The sequence below is a fragment of the Moschus berezovskii genome, chromosome 11 (genome assembly GCF_049115385.1).
Source record: "Moschus berezovskii isolate FMDL1 chromosome 11, NW_MosBer_1.0, whole genome shotgun sequence".
In the NCBI taxonomy this organism is placed as follows: domain Eukaryota; kingdom Metazoa; phylum Chordata; class Mammalia; order Artiodactyla; family Moschidae; genus Moschus; species Moschus berezovskii.
In genome coordinates, this window is record NC_142470.1 from 104,406,048 (window position 1) to 104,433,218 (window position 27,171).

At 42.0% G+C, this 27,171-nt stretch overlaps 1 protein-coding gene across 6 annotated transcripts; it reads right to left on the bottom strand.

The window, feature by feature from the left end:
• Positions 1-3,549: 3,549 nt before the first annotated feature.
• On the bottom strand, positions 3,550-27,135 carry MRPL30 (mitochondrial ribosomal protein L30). Of its 6 annotated transcripts, XM_088841649.1 has the most exons (8): positions 26,996-27,135; positions 17,654-17,731; positions 17,186-17,232; positions 16,047-16,127; positions 12,620-12,766; positions 12,312-12,385; positions 12,050-12,233; positions 3,550-5,640 (listed from the first exon to the last, which is right to left on the bottom strand). In XM_088841649.1, exons 4-7 carry the CDS (start codon positions 16,125-16,127, stop codon positions 12,101-12,103), a joined length of 435 nt encoding a protein of 144 aa, XP_088697775.1. In that variant the 5' UTR covers positions 17,186-17,232; positions 17,654-17,731; positions 26,996-27,135; the 3' UTR covers positions 3,550-5,640; positions 12,050-12,100. The 6 variants fall into 6 exon arrangements, with proteins under 6 accessions (XP_088697775.1, XP_088697773.1, XP_088697774.1 ...); XM_088841647.1 differs by lacking the exon at positions 17,186-17,232 and having other exon boundaries at positions 3,561-5,640; positions 26,971-27,134; XM_088841648.1 differs by lacking the exons at positions 17,186-17,232; positions 26,996-27,135 and adding an exon at positions 26,503-26,583 and having other exon boundaries at positions 3,561-5,640.
• Between the last annotated feature and the right edge of the window lie 36 nt (positions 27,136-27,171).

A 27,171-nucleotide genomic window follows, 5' to 3' on the forward strand; every position in this document is an offset into this window, starting at 1 on the left:
TAAAATAAAAATGATCAGATAAAAATTTTGTTCCAATATGTGTTCCTATCCTTTATTAAAGTTATAGCTGCTGCTGCTGCTAAGTCGCTTCATTTGTGTCTGACTCTGTGCGACCCCAGACACAGAAGCCCACCAGGCTCCCCCGCCCCTGGGATTCTCTAGGCAAGAACACTGGAGTGGGTTGCCATTTCCTTCTCCAATGCATGAAAGTGAAAAGTGAAAGTGAAGACGCTCAGTCGTGTCTGACTCTTCGCGACCCCATGGACTGTAGCCTAACAGGCTCCTCCGTCCATGGGATTTTCCAGGCAAGAGTACTGGAGTCGGGTGCCATTGCCTTCTCTGATTGAAAGCATACTAATTAGGTTAAATTGGATTATGCACACACATTTTTAGTTTCATTTTCTTGCAAAAATATAATTAACGGATCTTAGGATTGTCCTGGGTTCTGGAATGTTTTGACAAGAGTATCTTTGGGGAAAAGATACATCTTAAGTGCAATACAGTTCTGAAGGTATTGTTGAGGGGTTTATAAGTGAACAAAACACAGATTTCCTCACAGTTGCTCAACATCGTGGTGCTTGCGGAGACTTTCCTGTATGTGCAGTGCATGGGTTGTTTTAGTTTGTATTATCTTTCTAGCATCTGTCTATGCTCTTATTTACAGAGCAGTGCTAACAGATAGGGTCTATTACCGTGTTGTCCCTTATCCTCAGCATTCTTTGAAGACAGGTGAAGAGCATGAGGCTCTATGGATTGTTCTGGGCCTTGGGGGTCTTCTCAGGGGGATCTGGGGAGAGTGTCCACACTGTGGAGATCTGTGGAGGCCTTAACTATCATCACCAGGGAAGACCTCTGAAAAGTCCTGAGGTCTAGTATCCCCAGTGAGAGCAGAGTTGGAGGGGGAAGTTGTGAGAGTCAAGGGTATTTTCAGATTATGGAAGATGCAATCTGAGAGGAGAGAAGCCTTCTGCTCAAAGAGCAAAGGGGTGAATGTCCACCTGAGAGTGTGTTTCAATAGCAGCTTTGTATGCAAAGTGTACATTAGTACCCTTATTAGCAAAGGTATTACTCATTGAATACTGATCAGTGATGGCAAATTAATCTTATTCTCTAATGAATGTACTGTGTATGTGAAAGTCGCTCAGTTGTGTTCGACTCTTTTCGACCCCAGACTGTAGCCTGCCAGGCTCCCCTGTGCATGGGATTCTCCAGGCAAGCATACTGCAGTGGGTTGTCATTTCCTCCTCCAGGGAATCCTTCTGACTCAGGGGTTGAATCCATGTCTCCTGCATCAGCAGGCATATTCTTTATCACTGAGCCACCAGGGAAGCCCCCATAATTGACACATAATACTGTGTAAGTTTAAGGTATACAGTGCAATGATGTGATTTACACATTTTATGAAATGATGTTCACAATGAATTTAATTCATGTCCATCATCTCTGAGTGTACTGCGGGAATTGGTGATGGACAGGGAGGCCTGGCGTGCTGTGATTCATGGGGTCGCGGAGAGTCGGACACGACTGAGCGACTGAACTGAACTGAACTGATCATCTCATGATGACACCTTAAAAAGAAAAACAATTGTAACTTGTGATGAGAACTCTTAGGATCTACTCTCTTACAAACTTTCAAATGCATCATACAGCAGTGTTAACAGGTTATCACATGGTACATTACCTCCCAGGATTTATTTGCTTATAACTGGAAGTTTGGACCTTTGCCTATTGTAACCACAAACCTGATCTCTTTTCCGATGAGCTGCTTCTTTCTTTTTAAGAGTCCCCATATTAGTGATATCATACACCATTAGTCTTTCTCTGTCTGACTTATTTCATTTAGCACAATGCTGTCAAGGTCCATTCCTGTTGCAAATGACAGAATTTCCTTCTTTATATGGCTGAATAATATGGGGTTTCCCAGGTGGTGCAGTGGTAAAGAAGTGGCCTGCCAATTGGAGACATAAGAGACAATGGTTCAATCCCTGAGTCAAGAAGATCTCCTGGAGGAGGGCATGGCAACCCACTCCAGCATTCTTGCCTGGAGAAGCCCATGGATAGAGGAACCTGGAGGGCTACAGTCCAAAGGATCACGAAGAGTCAGACACAACTGCAGTGATTTAGCATGCAATGCTCATTATACAATCAAATTTTATTTATCCATTCAGCCATTGATAGACACTTAGGTTATTGGCTATGTCTTGGCTATTGTAAATAATGCTGCTATGAACATGGGGGTACAGAAGAGACCCCCAGAGACAAAGGGGGAGTCTAGTTGGGGAACAAGATTGTGTATCTGAGTGTGCTCTGGTGGGGACTGGAGGATGGTCCAAAAAGACTGGAGTCCAGGGGCACAAAGGGCTCTAGTGGGAAAGAGGTGGGACTAATGACAGAGAAGAACTTGGTGGCCAAGATAAGGAAGCCAGAGGGGATGAGGCGGAGTGAAGCAGACAAGTGAGGGTCAGGAGGACACACTGGCCAGGACATTCTGGAGCAAAGTGGCAAGGCCAGCCGTGGGAGCAGGAAACGCCAGTGAGAAGGGAGGGGCAAAACAAAAGGCAGTGACGAGGTGGGAAAGTGTGGTGGGGCAGGACCCACCAGTGAGAAGGGAGACAATGAGGGGAGACTGGCGGTGCAGTGAGGGAAAATGCGCCTGTGGAAGGCACTCCAGCAGAGGCTGGGAGACCTTGTAGGGTCCACTGAGAAGGTGGAGGCTGGTGTCAGGGAGGCTCAGAAAGAGGGCTGTGGACACTGAAGTGGGAACGGTGGAAGCAGCATCTTCTCCAGGCTCCTCAAACAGCAGAATGCCAGCTCTGGTAGATTCCATATATGTACATGTATGAAGACTTCCTCATAGCCAGATAATGACACACAATTGTTGACAGTGGCCCTTATCAGGGACATTCTTGGGAATGCAGAGGGCAGGGCACAAGCCTCAGACAGGGAGGAACAGGGGCAGGGTGTCCTGGTAGGGATAGCAGCACATGATGGTTACTCCCATCCTGTTTCCTGCACCCTGTTTCTCATCCCCTTGGCTTGATCTCATATTCTCTTCCCTAGAGATTCCCCTCACATGTCAGGCCAAGCCATCCTGAGGACCTGGAATTGCACCAACCATGCTGGGAAAAGGAATACAGAAAGCAGGGAAGTGATGGATCCCCCCACACAGAAGAGAAAGTAAGACTTGGACCACTTGAGTTTCTTTCTGGCAAGTTCTCCAAGCAGGGGAACCAGCAGACTGGGTTACCTGTGGTGAAGCTAGGAGCACAGAGATACTCTAAAGAGGTAGAGGCCGAGTGGAATGACCCTAAGGAGAGATCCTAGCTGCTTAGACCATAAGAGCAACAAGAATTAGCATAAGGGAATTTCCCTGGTGGTCCAGTGGAATCTACCTTGCAATGCACGCGTTGGGTTCAACCTCTGGTCAGGGAACTAAGATCCCACATGCCATGGGGCAACTAAGCCCACGCTGCAACTCTTGAGCCCGTCCAACGTAACGAAAGAACCTGCGTGACACAACAAAGTGCCCCAACTAAGACCTGACACAGCCAAAAAAAAGAATTAGCATCAAGAGTGCTGGCTCTCCACAGACCAAAAGACACACCTGGAGCTTGGTAAGTTCCCTTTATTGCATCTCAGAAAAAGTTCTTTGGGAAGGACTTTATAGGATTTGGGCTTTTATTAGATGATTTTGAGAAGAAGCAGGGGTTACTCAGGATTGGATGCTGTCAAGAAAAAGAGATGGCTCTATGACTGGTGTCTTCATTAATCTCATCTAGAAGGTGAGAGGGAAAAAGTGAGGCTGAAGCTGTGTGACAAGGAGCAGCAGCCCCCACGTTACCCAGAAGAGGGGAATGTTCAGTCATTTTTCTGGCTTGAACAATGTTGGTGTTTTCATCTATGCTCAGACATGATTACACAATGACCTTGTTTTTGTCTTGATCCATCAGTCACAGATGGAGAAGGAAATGTCAACCTACTCCAATATCCTTGCCTGGAGAAGCCCACGGACAGAGAAGCCTGGTGGGCTACAGTCCATGGGGTTGCAAGAGTCGAACACAACTTAGCAAATAAACCACCATCAGTCACACAGCGGCTTTATCTGATGTTGGTGATCTGTGAAATTGCTCCAGCTCCTAGACACACCAAGGTGTGATGGTTCCAAGCCAGCTCCTGACTGTCTGAGTTGTTTTTCTCTAATGATCCTCCTTGGCCAAAGACAAAGTCAGACCACAGGCATGAATCCACAACAGCCAGATTTTTCACTTGATAAGAGTTTGCTGATTCAGGGAATTCCCTGGGGGTCCAGCAGTTAGGACCACTGGAGGGGGCATGGGTTCCACCCCTGGTTGGGGAACTAAGATCCCAAATGCCATGGGGTGTGGCAAAAAAGAAAAACAAAACAGGAAAGTTTACCAGGTAAGACCAGGAAGCTGTCCAGAGGGCATAATCTTTATTGGACCAGAGCTAATGCCCCCTCTTCTGTCCTAGGATGAGTTGCTGAGTGATCTGATGTGACAATGACTGCACAGACTTTGGACAGGATACAAATGACAAAAGATAGAAGGCAGGAGGAGAAGGGGAAGACAGAGGATGAGATGGTTGGATGGCATCACCAACTCAATGGGCATGAGTTTGGACAAACTCCAGGAGATAGTCAAGGACAGGGAAGCCTGGCATGCTGCAGTTCATGGGGTTGCAGAAAGTTGGACACGACTTAGTAACTGAACAATATCAACAATGACCAACCATAACACAGGCAAGTACCAGAAACCAAAGGATCATGAGTCTTGGGACAAGTCTTACAAAGCCAGGGTCCCAGATTTTAAAACCCAAGCAATGAAAACACAGAAGACACCTCAGAATCCAGCAGGGTCCTTTAGAGAATCAGGTCTGTTATTTATCCTTATATCCACAGCTGTGCTTGCCCTGTAGTATGTAAATACAACCAGAAATACAGCGCCTCACCCCTAACCACCACCAGTTGAGAGGAAATCAAGGTGTTCAAACGGGCTTTGAACATCCTGTCTAGTCTTGTCAGAATTGCATTGCTGGCAGGTAGGATGTGCAGTGGAAAAACCCTCAGTGGTATCTTTAAAATTACCCTGCCAATGCTGGTCCAATGTTGCTGCTGATTTTCCTCTGCTTTGTGGGTAATATCACAAAACAAACTTGCTTTTATTATGGCCACCTTCTTACATATAGAAAAGCACTTCAAGGCTCTTCAATTCTTTGTCAATTTTGTAGGGCTGCTGTGATGATCACATTTGTTTCTAAAGCATTTCAATGCCACGGACTAACTCCAAATTAGCTACCTAGCCTATCAGTATAAATATTTAGTTTTGTTACCAGGCAGATCTGGGAGAGGGCATTGAATGGATATAATCTTTTTTGACTATTAAAAAATATATTTATTGATTTATGGATGCACTGGGTCTTCCTTGCGGCACTTGGGCTTTCTCCAGCTGTGGTGAGTGGAGGGCTGTTCTTCATTGTGGTGCTCAGGTTTTTCACTGTGGTGGCTTCTCTTGTGGAGCTCGGGCTCTAGGGTGCTCAGGCTTACTTGTTCTGTGGCATGTGGGATCTTCTTGCACCAGGGACCCAATCCATATCCCTTGCATTGTCAGGCAGATTCTTAATCTATGAACAAAGGAAGTCCAAATGGATATAATTTTTGAGGAAAGCTTATATTTCAAGGGCAAATTTGAGTCTGATGACCCAGCCTGCTTAGTAATTTTTAGTTTTACTAAGTATGTATAATCTACACACACAATTAAATCAGAGTTACTCAGGGGAGTCTTTAGAAGGTCAGTTTAGGGTATGGATAGTTCCCTGAGGCAAGCATCTGTAGGCTGTCCCTTTGTGGGAGAGGGAAGGAGGTGGCTGGGTTTAGAGTGACAATATTGGACAGCGATATGTGAAGGAACAGCATCAGTTTACCACAGGTAGGTGACTAGCTGAAAGATGCCAAGGGTTTACTGTCAGTGGAAGTCTATACAGCACAGCATGGGAAGCCATTAACATTAATGGAGACCCAAGAACTAAATCAACCGTAAGTTTTCATACTTTTATTATTGTTGCTGTGGTTCTTAGACAAGGCGAATACACATCTTGGCTACTGGAGGTGAAGAAAGACTGAAATAAGCCAAGAGCATCTGGTGATTTCCATTTAACTGAAGCTGTTCCCTAGTGCCTGTTCCGATTCATAGTAAAAAGAAAGGGAGTGCGGGCAAGGGGAGAATTTTTAATTTTAGAACAATGGAGAAACCTTCTAGAAGATAGTATTATGGTACCAGTCTTTGTGTCCAAGGATTATGTTTCTTTTAACTTAAAAAATATATTCACTGAAATGTATTTAATAGACATATAACTAACCTAGGACGATCAATTCCCTTTTTTTTGTTGTTGTTGCTGATACGAATTTATTACTTTTTAAAAGTAATTTTGCCCCCATAGGTAGATTTACTGTACAGGAGACAGGGATCAAGACTATCCCCAAGAAAAAGAATGCAAAAAAGCAAAATGGCTGTCTGAAGAGGCCTTACAAATAGCTGTGAAAAAGAAGAGAAGTAAAAAACAACGGAGAAAAGGAAAGATATACCCATTTGAATGCAGAGTTCCAAAGAATGGCAAGGAGAGATAAGAAAGCCTTCCTCAGTGATGAGTGAAAAGAAACAAAGGAAAACAATAGAATGGAAAACACTAGAGATCTCTTCAAGAAAATTAGAGATACCAAGGAACATTTCATGCAAAGATGGGCTCAATAAAGGACAGAAATGGTATGGACCTAACAGAAGTAGAAAATATTAAGAGGTGGCAAGAAAACACAGAAGAACTGTACAAAAAAGATCTTCACAACCCAGATAATCACGATGGTGTGATCACTCACCAAGAGCCAGACATCCTGGAGTGCGAAGTCAAGTGGGCCTTAGAAAGCATCACTATGAACGGAATTCCAGTTGAGCTATTTCAAATCTTTAAAGATGATGCTGTGAAAAGGCTGCTGCACTCAATATGCCAGCAAATTTGGAAAACTCAGCAGTGGCCACAGGATTGGAAATGGTCAGTCTTCATTCTAGTCCCAAAGAAAGGCAATGCCAAAGAATGCTCAAACTACCGCACAATTGCACTCATCTCACATGCTAGTAATGCTCAAAATTCTCCAAGCCAGGCTTCAACAATACGTGAACTGTGAACTTCCAGATGTTCAAGCTGGATTTAGAAAAGGCAGAGGAACCAGAGATCAAATTACCAACATCCGCTGGATCACTGAAAAAGCAAGAGTTCCAGAAAAACATCTATTTCTGCTTTATTGACTATGCCAAAGCCTTTGACACTGTGGATCACAACTGTGGAAAATTCTTCAAGAGATGGGAATACCAGACCACCAGACCTGCCTCTTGAGAAACCTGTATGCAGGTCAAGAAGCAATAGTTAGAACTGGACATGGAACAACAGACTGGTTCCAAATAGGAAAAGGAGTACCTCAAGGCTGTATATTGTCACCCTGCTTATTTAACTTATATGCAGAGTACATCATGAGAAACGCTGGGCTGGAAGAAGCACAAGCTGGAATCAAGATTGCCGGGAGAAATCTCAATAACCTCAGATATGCAGATGACACCACTGTTATGGCAGAAAGTGAAGAACTAAAGAGCCTCTTGATAAAAGTGAAAGAAGAGAGTGGAAGAGTTGGTTTAAAGCACAACGTTCAGATAACTAAGATCATGGCATCCGGTCCCATCACTTCATGGTAAATAGATGGGGAAACAGTGTCAGACTTTATTTTTAGGGGCTCCAAAATCACTGCAGATGCTGACTGCAGCCATGAAATTAAAAGATGTTTACTCCTTGGAAGGAAAGTTATGACCAACCTAGACAGCGTATTAGAAAGCAGACACATTACTTTGCCAACAAAGGTTCTTCTAGGCAAGGCTATGGTTTTTCTAGTAGTCAGGTATGGATGTGAGAGTTGGACTATAAAGAAAGCTGAGCACTGAAGAATTGATGCTTTTGAACTGCGGTGTTGGAGAAGACTCTTGAGAGTCCCTTGGACTGCAAGGAGATCCAACCAGTCCATCCTAAAGGAGATCAGTCTTGAGTGTTCACTGGAAGGACTGATGCTGAAGCTGAAACTCCAATACTTTGGCTAGTTGATGTGAACTGACTCATTTGAAAAGTTCCTGATGCTGGGAAAGATTGAAGGTGGGAGTAGAAGGGGATGACAGAGGATGAGATGGTTGGATGGCATCACCGATTCAATGGACATGAGTTTGAGTAAACTCTGGGAGTTGGTCATCGACAGGGAGGCCTGGAGTGCTGCAGTCCATGGGGTTGCAAAGAGTCGGACATGACTGAGCGACTGAACTGAACTGAAGGTAGATTTAATCCTAGGAATTTTCTTCTTTTTGATCTGATGGTGAATGGGGATTGTTTCCTTAATTTCTCTTTCATTTTTAGTGTATAGGATTACAAGAGATTTCTGTGTAGTAATTCTGTATCCTGCAATTTTACCAAATTCATTGATGAGGTCTAGTAGTTTTCTGGTAGCATCTTTAGGATTTTCTATGCATACTTCTTTTCCAATTTGGATTTCTTTTATTCCTTTTTCTTCTTTGATTATCATGGCTAGGACTTCCAAAACTATGTTGAATAATAGTGGAGAGAGTAGACATCCTTGTCTTGTTCCTGATCTTAAGAGGAAATGCTTCCAGGTTTTCCATCATTGAGAATGATGTTTGCTGTGGGTTTGTCATATATGGCCCTTATTATGTTGAGGTATGTTCCCTCTGGGCTTCCCAGGTAGCTCAGTGGTAAAGAACCCGCCTGCCAATGCAAGAGATTTGGGTTCCATCCCTGGTTTGGGAAAATCCCCTGGAGGAGGAAATGGCAATCCACTCCAGTATTCTCGCCTGGGAAATCTCATGGACAGAGGAGCCTGGCGGGCTACAGTTCACTGGGTCAAAAAGAGTCAGACAGGACTAAGCAGGCACACAAGCATAATTAACTACATTATCATTAACTAAAGTGATCAATAATTTTTTCTCCAGACAATGAAGAAAATTAGAGGACAGAAAATGAAAAATTGTTTAGCTATTTTTTTCTCTAATCATTTCATATCATACTACTTTCTAGGGAAAAAGAAATATAAATAATCTTATCCAAAGGCATTTCATCATTTGTCACTAGATTGCCATTCTAAGAAATAAGGGTAAAATTTTTATTTAGTGATTAATGTTTTGTATGTGTTTCTTATTTGGAAACTGTCCAGACTTCCAGTATTTTTTTTTTACTTTTGGCCAGGCTGCATGGCATGTGGGAGCTTAGCTCCCTGACCAGGGATTGAACCTGCACCCCCCGAAGTGGAAGAGTGGAATCTTAACCACTGGACTGCCAGGGAAGTCCCCCACTCTTAATTAATTAATTATTTACCTAAGATATTAAAGTTGAGAAAAGTTTAAAAGTATAAAACAGATTGTGACATGTATACTTCAAAAAAGGTGACAGATGGTTCAGACAGTAACTTAGACCCTTGATATTTTTATCAAGCTGTGTGCTTGAAAGTCAATACTTAATACTCCTCAAAATATAAGAAAGGAAAGAGAGGATACCACCTACATTAAAAAAATAGTCTTTAAAATTTTTTTTAAAGAAAAACAAGACAAATAATGTCTTCATCGAGATTTCTTTACTTTTTGTTCTAAAGTACCTCCCAAACACACATTCTTGCTCATGCCAAAAGCTTCCTAAAGTGGCCAGTGCAATTCCAAATTTCGGTGAAATTGTGACAGAATGATAAGTATACTGTTAACAGTTAGTACTGTTAACAAGAAAAGATGAAGAAAACAGGCATTTGGAGTGAAAGAGGCACCATTTAGACTGAGAAGACCCTGGGAACTGGAGAGGCTCTTAAAAAGATAGTACTGAGGTAACTTTATCTCCCCTGAGCCTGACCAAAGGGCCAATGGTTTCACCAAGGAGTGGCCAGACAAACCTTCTGAAATAAAGCAATTCTCAGAGACACAAAGACAGGAGAGAAGTCCCTCAGCGGTTTGAAATGATGGGAGGCAAAGGAGTAGCAATCTCGGGATTCCTCTTGTCCAGCTTGAGAATGGACTTGACCAGGCTTGGCATATCGAATTCATGGAGGCCCCCCCAATCCCGGTCCCTGGTGGTCATGCCTTTGTGGAACTTCCCTCCTCCTTGAGTGTGGGCTGCACCTGTGACCTGCTTCTAACCAGTGGAATGCAACAAAGGAGATGGAATCCAGATGACTGCATTTATAGGATGACCTGGGAGGCAGCACCCATCTCGCTGGAGTCTCTCACTCTGATGCTGCTTTTAAAGAGGCAACTTGCCTTCAATTTTATAGCCACGAGGGAATGAATTCTGCCAACAACCTGGGAGAGCTTAGAAGCAGATACCTGTTCTGTCAAGGCTCTGACAAGAGGCCAGTTTTGGCTGATACCGTTTTTGTAAACTTGTCAGACCCTAAGTGGACTAGCAAGCTAAGCCATGCCCAGACACCTGACCCAGACAAACAGTCGGGTAATGAGCACATGTGGTTTTAAGCGCCTGAGACTGTGGTACTATGTCACTTGACAACAGAAAACAAACGCTCTAGCCTGTGCTCATCTCCTGACAGGCTTTTACTCTTCTGGACAATTTCATTTCTAAACATCCAAATGAAGATTTAAATATTTCCCTTTAGTCAGGCACAGCTAAGGTTAAAGTAACTTATCCAAACTTTGTTAAGACTCTTTGAGTAAAAATGAACCAATGGTCCTCTCCCCGTGTTAAACAATATTAGCCCAGTAAAAGATGGGAAAACATCAGCAGGGGCAACTTTCATATCCACAACTGGCCTCAAGCTAACTCCAGCATGGACAGCTTCTGTTGTGGCAAATAGGTATCTCTCCAGTTAGAACCAGCCCTGTGAAGTTAGTATCCTTCTGCTTTATATGCTCTCCAGGCTTCACTTCAGGCAGCACTTCTGCTTGATGCCCGGACTCTGACATGACAGACATGGGGCCACAGGCAGCGAGCATGCCAATGTTACTGCTGCCTGAGCCAGGTTTTAGGAGAGTTGAAGGAAGGAAAAAATAAAGGGCAACTAGAATTCCGAGTCTTCAGCATCATCTTTAGTTATCAGCTGCCACAGGATCTCCTAGTACTGAACCTCTCCTAAAATTCTTACTTCTCCCCACCCCTACAAGTATCTGAAAAGGAAACAAAGGAAAGAAAATAATTTTCCCCTTCTCATTCTTCTTTTAAATAGTAAACCTCAACTGTTGGCAGAGGTTTCTAGGAATTCAAGGAATATCAATAAAGTTTAGGCCAAATGAGATTTATAACTAGAAAATAGATACTATTGGGTGTTAAAGGATAAAATGACGCCAAGTCCACATACGTACTTATAGACATGACAGCACACAGCAATCTGTCAAGCTATACCCAGTGTCTAATGCCTCTGGCTGAATCTTTGTTCTCCAGCAGAGCAGACTAAGTTCCTGTAGGGCAGGAACCACATCTGGTCAGCTCTGGATTTCCCCAACACATAACACACTCTTCACTCAAAGGGCCACTCATAGGCTCTGTGACAACCTAAAGGGATGGGATGGGGAGGGAGGTTCAAGACGGAGGGGGCATGTATACCTATGGTTGATTCATGCTGATGTTTGGCAGAAACCAACACAATACTGTAAAGCAACTATCCTTCAATTAAAAATAATTTTTTTTAAAGGGCCACTCATAGTGTGCTGAATCCAAATGAAAAAACCATTTTTTAAAAAAGTTAATGATGATTGCTAAGGTGTGACCTAAACCCACGTGTTTAAACATTGCTATTCTTACCCATTTTCCAGTTACACTACTGGGGGGTGGTTGTGGGGGGAAGGGGAGATAAATTACTGAGGGTGGGGTGGGGAGTGAATTAAACCAATTAATAGCACTAAAACCTCCAAGTCTATACCAAGGAAGAATCACACCATGTTTAGCCAGTGAAAAGGATTAGAATTTTTTCAGTATTTTAATGAGAACATTTTCTCACCATCTTTAAACAGAAATGACTTCCACTTTTTACTCTGAAGCTGCTGGGCTGTCAGCACTTCTTCGCTTCCTGGTCCGCGGGGTTCAGAAGCCACCGCACGACCAGCTCGCCAGTGCTCTTCAGGCACGTGTTGGACATGTCCTCCTCTGTTGGGAGACCCTGGGGCAGCTTCAGGGGCTTGATTCTGTGACATGAGAGGATGCTGTTAGTGTCACACCAGGTAACACATTTTAAGAAACTGCTAGAGTAACAAACAGCAAACCTTATCAAATGTTTAACCACTTTCAGTTTTGCATTCACTGAAGGGATATTCTTGTGAACTTGAGGAGTGTGTGCCTACAAACAAAGGAAAACAACATTAGGGATCAATTTCAACAGTGCAGGTGGTCTCACATTTCAGGAAGAAGTTAAGGTGAAGTCTCCTTCTATCTAAATCAAACTTTCTAATACATTACATGAAATAATATGTTTAAACACAAGAAATACTAAATAAGGAGGTTAAAAGTTTTAAAGGTGGAAAATTTACAGCAAATTTAAACAACACTAAAGATGACTAAAATAGGTACATACTTTTTGTAACCCAAGCATCTTTATTATATCTTTCTCCCAATATGGACGTCTTTTTGTACTTTTTATTCTGGTAACAATATGCAGTTTATGAGGTTGCTGTGGATCCCCACCGTATTTTTCATGATCTTCAGGTGAAGGCTGAAAAACCTAGAAAGAAGAACTATAAATGATAAATTTTTAACATAGCTTCAATGTACCCCCCCTTTTTTTTCCTTAAAAAAAAAAAAAAAACTTCAAACAACTACATAATGATTTCATATCTAATCATTCTACAATCCTCATCTTCAAATCGAACATTTCTACCAGTCTGACTACTCAGATAGATGAAGTCGAAGGAGTTCATGCACTAAGAAAAACAACACACAGCCAGGGATTTTGTTTTGTTTTGATAAAGAACACAGCAGGAGGAACACGATGACAAATGCCAGGAGAAGGCACTGCACTATACTGGTCGGGCCTTGAACTGCATCCCCTACCCCATCCAGTTCAGTTCAGTTCAGTTCAGTCGCTCAGTCGTGTCCGAGGAGGGGATAAATATAAACTTACAGTAACGCATGAGTATTATTAAAAAGAAGTATGTACTGGGCTACATCCCCAAATAAGGATATATGTATAACACTATTTGTAATACTGAAACATTTAAAGGCCATATCCATATTCCTCAAGAGAATAGCTAAAAATTATGATTACTGCATAGTCATAATTATTGCATTCTAAATAAAACTAGTAATGATATAACTAAATCAGATATGATGCAAATAAATTCCACTGTATTCTATTGGATTTAATGCTGCTATTAAAATGAATAAGGCTTACCATTTACCATTTTTGTAGGTACTAACTTTGAAGGATGGTCAAAATATACTCTTGAGCAAAAACAACCAAATTTCCACACCACTATGGGTAGCAGGATTCTGTATTTGCTTCATCTATACCATGATGAGTGTGTACATATGATGTATTCTGTAAATATTGATTCTAAGAATATGACCTTAAATTCTAAACATGATTCTAACAATTCTATACATATGTGTGTGTGTTAGTCGCTCAGTCGTGTCTAACTCTTTGTGATCTCATGGACTATAGCCTATCAGACTCCTCTGTCCATGGAATTCTCCAGGCAAGAATACTGGAGTGGGCAGGGGATCTTCCCGACCCAGGGATCAAACCCAGGTCTCCTGCATTGCAGGCAGATTCTTTACCACTGAGCCACCAGGGAACCCATATATGTGTGTGTATACATGTACACACACACACACACACACACACACAGACACACACACACACACACACACACCCTTAAATGTAGAAAGGTCTCAAAGACATTAGGTTGAGAGTCATACCTCTGGGGAAACAGACTGAGGAAGGACAAAAAAAAGATGTTACTTTAATCACAAAGAATAGTATTCAATCATTAATTTCTCCACGGAGGGATCAGGTTACATTGCTAAATGATGAAAGCAGCTAGAGAAGCATTATAGCCAAGATGATGCACATCTTTAAAAATGTATAAAGAGAAGTACATGGAGGGTGTGGGCAGTGGCTGTCTCCAAACAGGGGGGACGAAGGGCATTTTCCTAGAGCTTTTGAAGAAATGCTGGGTGAGAAGAATGGTGGCAGACAGATGGGGTAGGTGCGCGAAAGAAACGGAGAGACGACATAAAGAAATGGTGTGAGGAGCATGAAACATTTAGGAAACGTCAGTGGTTCCATGTGAATAAGGTAGGAAAAAATACATGAAAAGCAATGCAGGGGGATGAGTTAAACCAAGTTCAACTATGCTGAGTCTTTAGATTTCTAAATTTTTCCAGAAGGCATATAAAGCTATTGGAGGTTTGAAACAATATGACATTTCAAAGAAATGCTTTGGAAAGAAAATGCTTTAGAAAGAACTGATACAAAAAAACTCAGGAAGGACTTAGGGTCATGGTTTAAGGGTCTGAATTATAGCAGCTGTAACAGAAAACGGCTGATCTGGGGACTCTGGCCAGTAAAATAGATGGATTTGTGGTGGGTGAGGGAGCAGACGGGGTTGAGATTGACTCAGAGGTTTTCAGTCTGGGAAATCAGACAGAGGATCAACTGACATCACTAATACACGACAAGCGTGTTCTTTTAGTTTGGTTATTTGGAGGGAAAGTAAGACAATGAGTTCAATTTTGGATAACCTGAAATATCTATGGGTTATCCAAGCAGCAAGGTTTAGAAATTATTTGAGAAAACAGAAATTAGTCTGGAAAACAGGCAGCGGGCTACAGATGCACACTTCAGAGTCATTTCTATGAAGTTGGAAAGTTTTCACACTCACTACAGCTGGCAATCAAAATCACTGCCTTCCACATTTTAAACAAATGTTAACATCTGTATCTATCCTTTTCTTCCAGAAGTTTACAGTCTAAGAAATATGGAAAGATATGACAATGTAGTTGCAGACCATGACTTGGAAAAAAGATATTTCTGATAAAAGAAGATCAAGCATGTTAAAGGTATCAAAATAATCAACGGTGATACTATTTTAGCTTTTAAAAAATCAGTAGAGAATGGTGGTTGCCAGAGACTGGGGGAAGAAGGTATGAGGAGTCACTGTTTAATGGGAATAGAGTTGTTCCAATTTTGTAAGATGGAGAGTTCTGGAAGGGATGGTTGTGATGGTCACACAATAATATGAAAGTACTTAATATCACTGAGTGAAAGTGTTAGTTGTTCAGTTGTGTCCAACTCTTTCCGACCTCCTAGACTGTAGCTCACCAGGCTCCCCTGTCCATGGAATTCTCCAAGAAAGAATACTAAAGTGGGTTGCCATTCCCTTCTCCAGGGGCTCTTCCCCACCCAGGGACTGAACCAGGGTCTCCTGAATTGCAGGTAGATTCTTTACCATCTGAGCCACCAGTGAAGCCCATAATATCACTGAAGTGTACACTTAAAAACAGTTAAGATACTAAAGTTTATATCTTATGCATTTTACCACAATACTGAAAAATTGGAGAAAACAAAGCAGAAATCTATTGAGGGCTTAGCCAGTGTTTTTCGAAAGAATAATAGGTACACACAAGTTTAGCAGAGAAGATCCAAATTAGCAACAGTTGATAGTGCAAACCAAGAGCCACAGGGACAGTCGAGCAGAAGGAAGACAGTTTGTTTTCTCAGGACAACGGTGATATGAAAACACAAAATATTAAAGAAAAAACCATCATCAGGAATAAACAGGTTCTGAGACGATAAAAAATCCACTATTTAAAAGGCCAGTAGCACAATTTTATTTTTAATAATTATTTACCTAAATCACACTATGTTTAAAACTCTACCCTTCTACCTATATCGACAAATAATTTAATGTGAAAGTTTCCAATGTTGAAAAAACCAGTACCTTTCAAAATACAACATGTTTTTCAAAAATAGTAACAGGAAAACAAAACCTTGTTCTTACTTCATCTGGAATTCTTGACCTCGTAAACTTGTGACGAATCCAATCTGTACAAACGAGAGGTTCCACACCTTTTGTTGCCATCTAAAATATGATGTAAAACATTTGTTTTTTAGCACTCTATCTAGTGCAGAAACCCAAACCTACTATTTTTAGGTGACGAAAATCTATTCTTTTTGTTCTTGTGTTAGTCGCTCAGTCTTGTCTGACTCTTTGCAGCCCCACGGACTCTAGCTCACCAGGTTCCTCTGTCCATGGAGTTCTCCAGGCAAGAATACTGGAGTGGATATCCATTTCCTTCTCCAGGAGATCTTCCCAACACAGGGATCGAACCTTGGTCTCCTGCATTGCAGGCAGATTCTTTACTGTCTGAGCCACCAGGGAAGCCCTATTCTTACCTAACCTGTAATTATTAAACATTTATCTCAACCCCTAGCTGAATGAATACATCTTATCTTACCACTAACATTAAATATTAGTATAAACGTTTAAACCAGCAATAATTTGGCAATAATTTTCTGTAAAGGAGTAGACAATAAACATTTCCAGTTCTGGCCTACATGGTTCCCAGAGCCAAGTTTCAGCTCTGTCACCGCAGGGCCAAAGCAGCCATCGACAATATGTAAACAAATCGTTAAGGCTATGTTCTAATAAAACTTTTTCAAAAACAGATGGTGGGCTGAACCTGGCCTGTAGGTTATAGTTCATCAATGCACTCAAGACAACATACGGTAATTTACCCTTCAACAACACAATGTAAAAGAAAGTCAGATGAGTTTCCAGTCTTCTTTCTAGTCCCAACAGTGCCATCAACTCTGGGTTCCTGTCTCCTGTCCTCTTTCTACAAGCCTCCAGCAGTATCTCTCCCAGGCTGCCAAAAAAAAGGATTCACTGCCAATCCTTCATACCAGGGAACTCCTCTGGGTAGGGAGTAATCATTCCCTCTATGCCTTCCCTGGACATCAGAGAGCACGTGGAGAATAAGCAGGAAGGAACGGGGGCCGGGGTGGGGTGCGGGTGGGGGTAAGTGATGGACACAGGCTCTGACCCACCAGGAAATAATACTGACCACAGGATTAATGTGAGGCTAAGGTAAGAATCTCAAGCACCTGACATTATTATCATCTAATTGCAGGTCCTACCTAGGCTCTGGCCCTCATGAGTAGACAAGGCTACACCACTGCAATTTCTAAAAGAAAGACAAGAAGGAAATACATGAAAGTACAAACATAAATGATCTCTGGGAAATTCTCTTCTTTCTACTTTTCTACATTTTTCAAACTTTCTAAGATTGACAATGGACTCTTTTTATAATTGAAGGGAAAAAAATCTTTTTAGATGAAGGTGAACAAAGGGAAATCAACACTAGTCATTTTTTACCAGCATGTTCTCCAGGAAAAGGTCTTTTGTGATTTCAATTCTTTAGGGATAAAACAGCAAATAAACCAAATAAAATCAACGCTCAACATTAAAAAAAAGAAAAAATATATACAGAAACTTAAAAATTTAACTTGCCTGTATGTTTTGTTAATTAGAAAAGAGATAAAACTTCTTAAGGAATAGAAAAGCAAGACAACTGAAAAAGATAATTACTGAAAAGAAACACTTACCTGTAGTCTCCCTGGGGGGCTCTGAACTATTGAGCGCAAAATCCCTGCCATGGATGTGGTGGCTGTTCTCCTTAGAGGCTGTGAAAAGTAAAAAACAGATCTGTGGGTCACATATGTTTTGGAAACAGATAGCTCCCTGATTTCTGTAGTAACAAAAAGCTGAGCAAATTGAAAAACTGGATGAAGTTTAATAGTACAATCTTAGTTGTTTTAATACAATAAAGACAAGAATTAAGTTATAATAAATGTTTTAGTCAGAGTTCAAGAAAACCATAGGCAGTAATTATACATTAACTATGAAGCATTTTCACCAAAGAGTTAAACCCTAAGTTGATTTCAACAACAAAAATGGGCAGTGGAAGTTACTACCATTCAAAAAATCTTCAACAGGGAGGGGAGATAAAGAATGATTTCCTGTAGTATCACAAAAAAAGAAAGAGCTGGAAAGGACTGAAGAAACCCAACCCCTAAATGGAACTGATGACCTTCTTACTTTATTTATATGGAAAATGAATCCCAGAGAGTTTAGTCATTTTACCCAGGAGCCTCCAGCTTTTAAGAAAGTATATGGTCTGGAACCTAATTCTTCTATTACATTTTCATTAAATCCTAAAACCCTTCTGTTAAGAACAGTAGGATGCTTTTTTATTTGCATTTTAAACTATTCTTAATGAACATGCATTGCTTTTATAAAGTAAAAGTCACGTTTATTTAGACACAGAATAATTATAGCCTACTATTTGCCAACCAAGGTCCGTCTAGTCAAGGCAATGGTTTTTCCCGTGGTCATGTATGGATGTGAGAGTTGGACTGTGAAGAAAGCTGATCGCCGAAGAATCGATAATTTTGAACTGTGGTGTTGGAGAAGACTCTTGAGAGTCCCTTATACTGCAAGGAGATCCAACCAGTCCATTCTAAAGGAGATCAATCCTGGGTGTTCATTGGAAGGACTGATGCTAAAGCTGAAACTCCAATACTTTGGCCACCTCATGCGACAAGTTGACTCACTGGAAAAGACTCTGATGCTGGGAAAGGTTGGGGGCGGGAGGAGAAGGGGACGACAGAGAATGAGATGGCTGGATGGCATCACCGACTCTGTGGACATGAGTTTGAGTGTACTCCGGGAGTTGGTGATGGATAGGGAGGCCTGGCGTGCTGTGATTCATGGGGTCGCGGAGAGTCGGACACGACTGAGCTACTGAACTGAACTGAACTGAACTGATACTGGGGGTGGGAGGAGTCGGGGACGACAGAGAATGAGGTGACTGGATGGCATCACTGACTCGATGCACATGAGTTTGAGTGAACTCTGGGAGTTGGTGATGGACAGGGAGGCCTGGCGTGCTGTGATTCATGGGGTCGCAAAGAGTCAGACACGACTGAGCGACTGAACTAACTAATACTGACTTATACTATTCATACTGTTCATAGGGTTCTCAAGGCAAGTATACTGAAGTGGTTTGCCATTCCCTTCTCCAGTGGACCACATTCTGTCAGACCTCTCCACCACGATCCGCCCATCTTGGGTGGCCCCACATGGCATGGCTTAGTTTCACTGAGTTAGACAAGGCTGTGGTCTGTGTGATCAGATTGACTAGTTTTCTGTGATTATGATTTCAGTGTGTCTGCCCTCTGATAAATGATAGGATACTGAATGAGGAATTCCCCAGGTCAGTAGGTGCCCAGTATGCTACTGGAGATCAGTGGAGAAATAACTCCAGAGAGAATGAAGGGATGGAGCCAAAGCAAAAACAATACCCAGTTGTGGATGTGACTGGTGACAGAAGCAAGGTCCGATGCCGTAAAGAGCAATACTGCATAGGAACCTGGAATGTTAGGTCCACGAATCAAGGCAAATTCGAAGTGGTCAAAAAGGAGATGGCAAGAGTGAACGTCGACATTCTAGGAATCAGTGAACTAAAATGGACTGGAATGGGTGACTTTAACTCAGATGACCACTGTATCTACTACTGTGGGCAGGAATCCCTTAGAAGAAATGGAGTAGCCATCATGGTTAACAAAAGAGTCCAAAATGCTGTACTTGGAGGCAATCTCAAAAACGATAGAATGATCTCTCTTCGTTTCCAAGGCAAACCATTCAATATTACTGTAATCCAAGCCTATGCCCCAACCAGTAATGCTGAAGAAGCCGAAGTTGAACGGTTCTATGAAGACCCACAAGACCTTTTAGAACTAACACCCCAAAAAGATGTCCTTTTCAATATAGGGGACTGGAATACAAAAGTAGGAAGTCAAGAAACACCTGGAGTAACAGGCAAATTTGGCCTTGGAGCACGGAATAAAGCATGGCAAAGGCTAATAGAGTTTTGCCAAGAGAACGCACTGGTCATAGCAAACACCTTCTTTCAACAAAAGAGAAGACTCTACACATGGACATCTCCAGATGGTCAACACCGAAATCAGATTGATTATATTCTTTGCAGCCAAAGATGGACAAGCTCTATACAATCAGCAAAAACAAGACCAGAAGCTGACTGTGGCTCAGATCATGAACTCCTTATTGCCAAATTCAGACTTAAATTGAAGAAAGTAGGGAAAACCACTAGACCATTCAGATATGACCTAAATCAAATCCCTTATGATTATACAGTGAAAGTGAGAAATAGATTTAAGGGACTAGATCTGACAGAGTGCCTGATGAGCTATGGACGGAGGTTCATGACATTGTACAGGAGACAGGGACCAAGACCATCCCCACGGAAAAGAAATGCAAAAAAGCAAAATGTCTGTCTGGGGAGGCCTTACAAATAACTGTGAAAAGAAGAGAAGCGAAAAGCAAAGGAGAAAAGAAACGATATAAGCATCTGAATGCAGAGTTCCAAAGAACAGCAAGGAGAGATAAGAAAGCCTTCCTCAGTGATCAATGCAAAGAAATAGAGGAAAACAGCAGAATAGGAAACACAAGAGATCTCTTCAAGAAAATTAGAGATTCCAAGGGAACATTTCATGCAAAGATGGGCACGATAAAGGACAGAAATGGTATGGACCTAACAGAAGTAGAAAATATTAAGAGGTGGCAAGAAAACACAGAAGAACTGTACAAAAAAGATCTTCACAACCCAGATAATCACGATGGTGTGATCACTCACCAAGAGCCAGACATCCTGGAGTGCGAAGTCAAGTGGGCCTTAGAAAGCATCACTATGAACGGAATTCCAGTTGAGCTATTTCAAATCTTTAAAGATGATGCTGTGAAAGGGCTGCTGCACTCAATATGCCAGCAAATTTGGAAAACTCAGCAGTGGCCACAGGACTGGAAAAGGTCAATCTTCATTCCAATTCCAAAGAAAGGCAATGCTAAAGAATGTTTCAACTACTGCACAATTGCACTCATCTCACACGCTAGTAAAGTCATGCTCAAAATTGTCCAAGCCAGGCTTCAGCAACCGTGAACTTCCAGATGTTCAAGCAGGTTTTAGAAAAGGCAGAGGAACCAGAAATCAAATTGCCAACATCCACTGGATCATCGAAAAAGCAAGAGAGTTCCAGGAAAACATCTAATTCTGCTTTATTGACTATGCCAAAGCCTTTGTGTGGATCACAATAAACTGGAAAATTCTGAAAGAGATGGGAATACCAGACCACCTGACCTGTCTTTTGAGAAACCTGTATGCAGGTCAGGAAGCAATAGTTAGAACTGGTTCCAAATAGGAAAAGGAGTTCGTCAAGGCTGTATATTGTCACCCTGCTTATTCAACTTATATGCAGAGTACATCATGAGGAACGCTGGGCTGGATGAAGCACAAGCTGGAATCAAGATTGCTAGGAGAAATATCAATAACCTCAGATATGCAGATGACACCACCCTTATGGCAGAAAGTGAAGAGGAACTAACAAGCCTCTTGATGAAAGTGAAAGAGGAGAGTGAAAAAGTTGGCTTAAAGCTCAACATTCAGAAAACTAAGATCATGGCATCTGGTCCCATCACTTCATGGCAAATAGATGGGGAAACAGTGGAAACAGTGTCAGACTTTATTTTTAGGAGCTCCAAAATCACTGCAGATGCTGACTGCAGCCATGAAATTAAAAGACGCTTACTCCCTGGAAGGAAAGTTATGACCAACCTAGATAGCACAATAAAAAGCAGAGACTACTTTGTCAACCAAGGTCTGTCTAGTCAAGGCTATGGTTTTTCCAGTGGTCATGTACGGATGTGAGATTCGGACTGTGAAGAAAGCTGATCGCCGAAGAATTGATGCTTTTGAACTGTGGTGTTGGAGAAGACTCTTGAGAGTCCCTTGGACTGCAAGGAGATCCAACCAGTCCATTCTAAAGGAGATCAATCCTGGGTGTTCATTGGAAGGACTGATGCTAAAGCTGAAACTCCAATACTTTGGCCACCTCATGCGAAGAGTTGACTCATTGGAAAAAGACTTCAATGCTGGGAGGGACTGGGGGCAGGAGGAGAACGGGACGACAGAGAATGAGATGGCTGGATGGCATCACCGACTCGATGGACATTAGTTTGAGTGTACTCCGGGAGTTGGTGATGGACAGGGAGGCCTGGCGTGCTGTGATTCATGGGGTCACAAAAGCTGGACATGACTGAGCGACTGAACTGAACTGATACTGACTTAAGGGTTTCCCTGGTGGCTCAAAGGGCAAGAATCTGCCTGCAAAGCAGGAGACCCAGGTTTGACCCCTGCTGGGAAGATCCCCTGGAGAAGGAAATGGCTACCCACTCCAGTATTCTTGCCTGGAGAATTCCATGGACTGAGGAGCCTGGTAAGCTAGAGAGTCCCTGTGGTCACAAAGAGTCGGACATCACTGAGTGACTAATATACACACACACACACACACACTGACTTAAACTGAATGTAGAAAGATTAAGTTCATGAAGTACATGCATTAATATATTTTGGAATCGTGACTTAATTCATATGATTCAATCCCCCCCGCCCCCAAGAACCGAAAGAAAATACCTATCTTGCAAATGAATTATTCTAAAAACATCTAAAACAGTACTTGGCACATCAGAAGCCCTTAATAGATGGTAACTTTTACTATTATAAGATCATTAAGTTATTACTAAGCTATAATAAGAGTACCCTAACATGCCAAAATAAGGTAAGTGCTATATTTCAATGACTACCAGATTTTGGCTCACTCAAGCTCCGCAGGTCTTTCCTGTGGTGTGGAAAAAGCAATGAATTTGGGGAATCAATGCAAGATGTTCCACTAAAAGGGCCTGACTTCAGAAAAATTATCAGCAACTGAACCAGTATTTCAAAATTCTGTATCAGTTTTAGAAGAGCTAACTACTATAGTGCCCCCAAAGCAAAAATTTTGTTTTATTTATATTCGATATTTGTGGCATCCAGCACACTATCTGATAGACAGCAGGCACCCAGTGTTTGTTGATGAATGTCTGAATTAATTAATGGGTTACATCCATGGTTCACTCAATCGAGAATTCAGAATTAAATCAGAAATTTCATAACGGTCATTCAGATTTTATACTTCAAACATTACAATACAGCATAGCAATTTCTGCTTCAAATTATCCAGTTTGCTTGGCTGGCTGTTTAGATTCTTTGTATCAGGGCTTCTTTAGAAGAGATGCTTAATCCTCCAGCCCTCCAATTAAACAATCTAAATTATTTTCCCTACCATACTTCTTCCTCCAAAGTTAAGCATTTTCTAGGTACTAACAAAGATCCGTTCCGTTCCGTCGCTCAGTCGTGTCCGACTCTATGCGACCCCGTGGACTGTAGCCTACCAGGCTTCTCCGTCCATGGGATTCTCCAGGCAAGAATACTGGAGTGGGTTACCGTTTCCTTCTCCAGGGGATCTTCCCGACCCAGGGATCGAACCCGGGTCTCCCGCATTGGGGGCAGACGCTTTAACCTCTGAGCCACCAGGGTAGGTACCTAAGCACAAAGTTAGGTACTAATCCAATTTATTTAGCTTTGCTCTTTGTTAAATCTTTCTCTTATCATTTAGATTCCAAGCAAAGCCTCCTAATTGGCCTTCCTGCTTCTATTTTAATTTCCACAAGGTCTTTTCCCCACAGCAGCAATCATCTCACTAAATCTGCAATCAGGTAACATCAACACCTCTGCTCAAAACCTTCTAAAGAGCCAGGTTTCCCACTGTTAAGAGTAGGTGGTTACACACAAGCCAGAGAGGAAGGATAGAATACCTATGTCATCCGATGACACAGGATTAGTGGTGGAACTAATAAAGATGTGATGGGTATAGAAATAATTATAGATACATATACATACATGGGTTGGCCCTCTTAGCTGAGAGGACCTAAAAACAATGGCATCCCAATAGGGATGAGCACACCCAGTGCTAAGATCTTAGTTCCTAATAGCATTCTCTGATAAAAAGAACCAGGACTCCTTGAAAAAAAGGCTGATTACACGGCTGTAGCAAGGAATATATAACGAATATATAAAGGTAAGTCTGGAGCATCTTGCACTGCTAGAAAGGAACTACTCAAAAAGTCAAAAAATGACAGGGGTATGTCAAAGGGACTAGAAGCCAACTGAAAGAGCTCCCAGCGGCTACAGCTGAAATAATATGAGCAACAAGGTAAGTAATACAGTATTGGCATATAACCCAAAACATAAACTAACCATGAATCCATACTGATATAAACAGATGAATTATGAGAGAAAAGGAAAAAAAATCTCTCTTACAGAAGAATTTCAAATAATTTATGTAGATATTCTCTTCTCAAGAGGTGGAGAAAAGCTATCAACTCTAAAGCATGGCGTACGCTTCAGGACTTTCTGCCAGAGTCAGGAAAGAAGTCGGGGTGGGCGGGGAGGAGGGAATAATGTTACATTAGAGGAATCGAACCAACACTACATCTTCAAAGTGATCAAGATTAACATCAACTGTGATAAAAGCCAAACTGATAGCATGTATGGAATGACAGAATGAGAACAGCACTTCACCTCTTATGTCTTCCTTCCAAAAACCCCTATCATCACTCTAACAGAAAAATATCAGACAAACTCCAATTGAAGGACACTGTACAAAATAGTTGACCAGTATTTCCCCAAATACCTGACCGCCTCAAAACTGTCACGGTCATCAAAACCAAGGTAAGTCTGAGCAACTGTCATAGTCAAGAGGAACACTTGACAACTAAACATAATGTGGTGTCTTGGATGGACTTTTGAAAGGACATCAGGTAAAAACTAAAAAAATCTGAATGAAGTATGACCTTCAGTTAACAATGTATTAATATTGGCTTATCAATTATAACAAATATACCACACTAATGTAAGATGTTAATAAAGGGAAATTTTGTGTGGGTGGGGTATATAGAAAATATTAATATCTGTATAATTTTTCTGTAAATATAAAATTACTCCAAAATTAAGGTTTATTTATTATTAGACTGAAAACTTCTAACTTAACACCTCTTCATTTTAGAGTGGCGGCCAGTCCTTAACCTTCCACCTTGAGGATTTCACCTCCAATTATTCTCTTGCTCAGTTGCTATACACACCTGCTGCAAGAAAGCCCTGTAACTTGCCAGGCAGGCATACTCCCCTGACTGTTCCCTCTCCTGAAATGTCCCTGATATCCACATAGTTAATTCTCTCACATCCTTCAATTTCTGGCTCCAATCTCATCTTCTCAATGAGAAGATTCCATTATTTAACATTTTGACCCAGAGGACAATTGTCGGCACTCCCAATGTCTTTTACTCTACTTGACTTTCTTTCCATAGCACTCAACATCGTCTAACATAATTTAATTACTTGTTAGGTTTGTGGTTTACCGTCTGTTTCCACCCAATAGCATGTGAGTTCCACAAGGACAAAGATTTTAAAATTTTGTTTTGTTTTTGGTTTGCTCTGTCTATTCACAGACATATTTCAAGCATCTACCTAAGCAGCACAGCCTTGGAGCAGCCACTCAATCAATTTTCGCTGAATGAAGTTTCACTTCCAGACTTCAGAAGGTGTGACAGTCAAAAGTCATTAAGTTCTAATAAAGTAAAAATTGTTCTTAATAATTAGGCACATAACTCTTTGACCTTGAGCAATTATACTGTCTTTTACTGTGCAACTACCTTTCTCTCGGACAGATGAAAAGCCAGGAAAATAAATGCAGGGCTTCCCAGGTGGCACAGAAGTAAAGAATCCGCCTGCCTATGCAGGAGAGGCAAGACATGTGTGTGCGATCCCTGGGTCAGGAAGATCCCTTGGAGCAGTAGGAAATTCACTCCAATATTCTTGCCTGGAAAATCCAATGGACAGAGGCTGGTGAGCTACAGTCCATAGGGTCACAAAGTTTGGACAAGACTGAGCACACAGACACACATGAGAAGTAGGATCCCACTTCCATTCCATTAAAAAGAGCGATGTCTGTGAAACTCTAGAAGCCTACCAGAAAAGCGCTAGCCTGTCTGGGGAGAGAAGGGCAGGCTACCAGAGCTATTTTCCCTAACTTCCACCCCTGGCATTGTCTGATAGGTTTGTCGCTGTTGTTCTTTACAACGACCGTATATGTAACTGTTCTTAAAAAAAGAAAACTAATTCCTTTTCTAAAGAGGCAAGACATCTATTTAATAGTAAATGGGGGTCGGGAAGGAACGCAGAACGTAGAATTTCCCTTTGAACAAACTGACATCTCTGAAGGCAAGAAATCTTTTTTGAACTCTAATGCCTACTAGGCAGCCCTCCTAAGTGCCTCTTGGGAAAATACAAAACAAAACAACCCAGAACAACTTGCTTTGAGTAAGTAGAGATCAAGATACTGTTGCAAAATCATGACCTTTGGTAAACGGTAAGTTTTTTTCTTTTTGGCTGCGTCTCACAGCAAGCGGGATCTTAAGTTTCTCTACCAGGGATGGAACCCACCTCTCCTCCAGCGCAAGCGCGGAGTCTTAACCACTGGACCGTCAGGGAAATCCCAAAAGGTAAAATAAGCCAACTCAGGAGGGTTTGCGTTCTAAAATGCAGCAATTTTTAAATTAGATAATTTTGTGTCACCATTAACAATTCGTTAGGCTGATCCCAGCAGAAAGCCAAAGTGATGAGCAAAACGGAAGCACAGAAAACGCTAACACCCTTTCCCGCCAGACTGCCAGGCCGGGGACGCTCAGCCCTCGAGCTCCAGAAGGCGGGGCTCCGCAGGCCGCATCCCGGGATCCCTCAAACCGGGAGACGTGATCCCGCCGGGAGGCGGCTTTTCGGGAGACCAAGGGCCAAGCCTGGACGCAGGCCCATTCAGCTTACTGTGACCCGTAAACCCAGAACTGAATAGACAAAATCAGTCCTCATCTGCATGGGGCTCCCAGATATATGCTCCTAGCAAAAATGCAATACCTGCAGCCACTCATTCCCCACTCACCAGCAGTTGCTGGAAGTCTCTCAGCCTTAAGTTAACCACTGAGAACAGGAGCCCAGGAAGGACCCAGAGTGCCACACTCAAACGCGGCCGTCACAGTGCGTACACAAAGTGCAGCACTTTAGTTCCTCCCGACTCCCTCCCACTCCGGCACCAGAAAAAGAGTGCGCAGATGCACA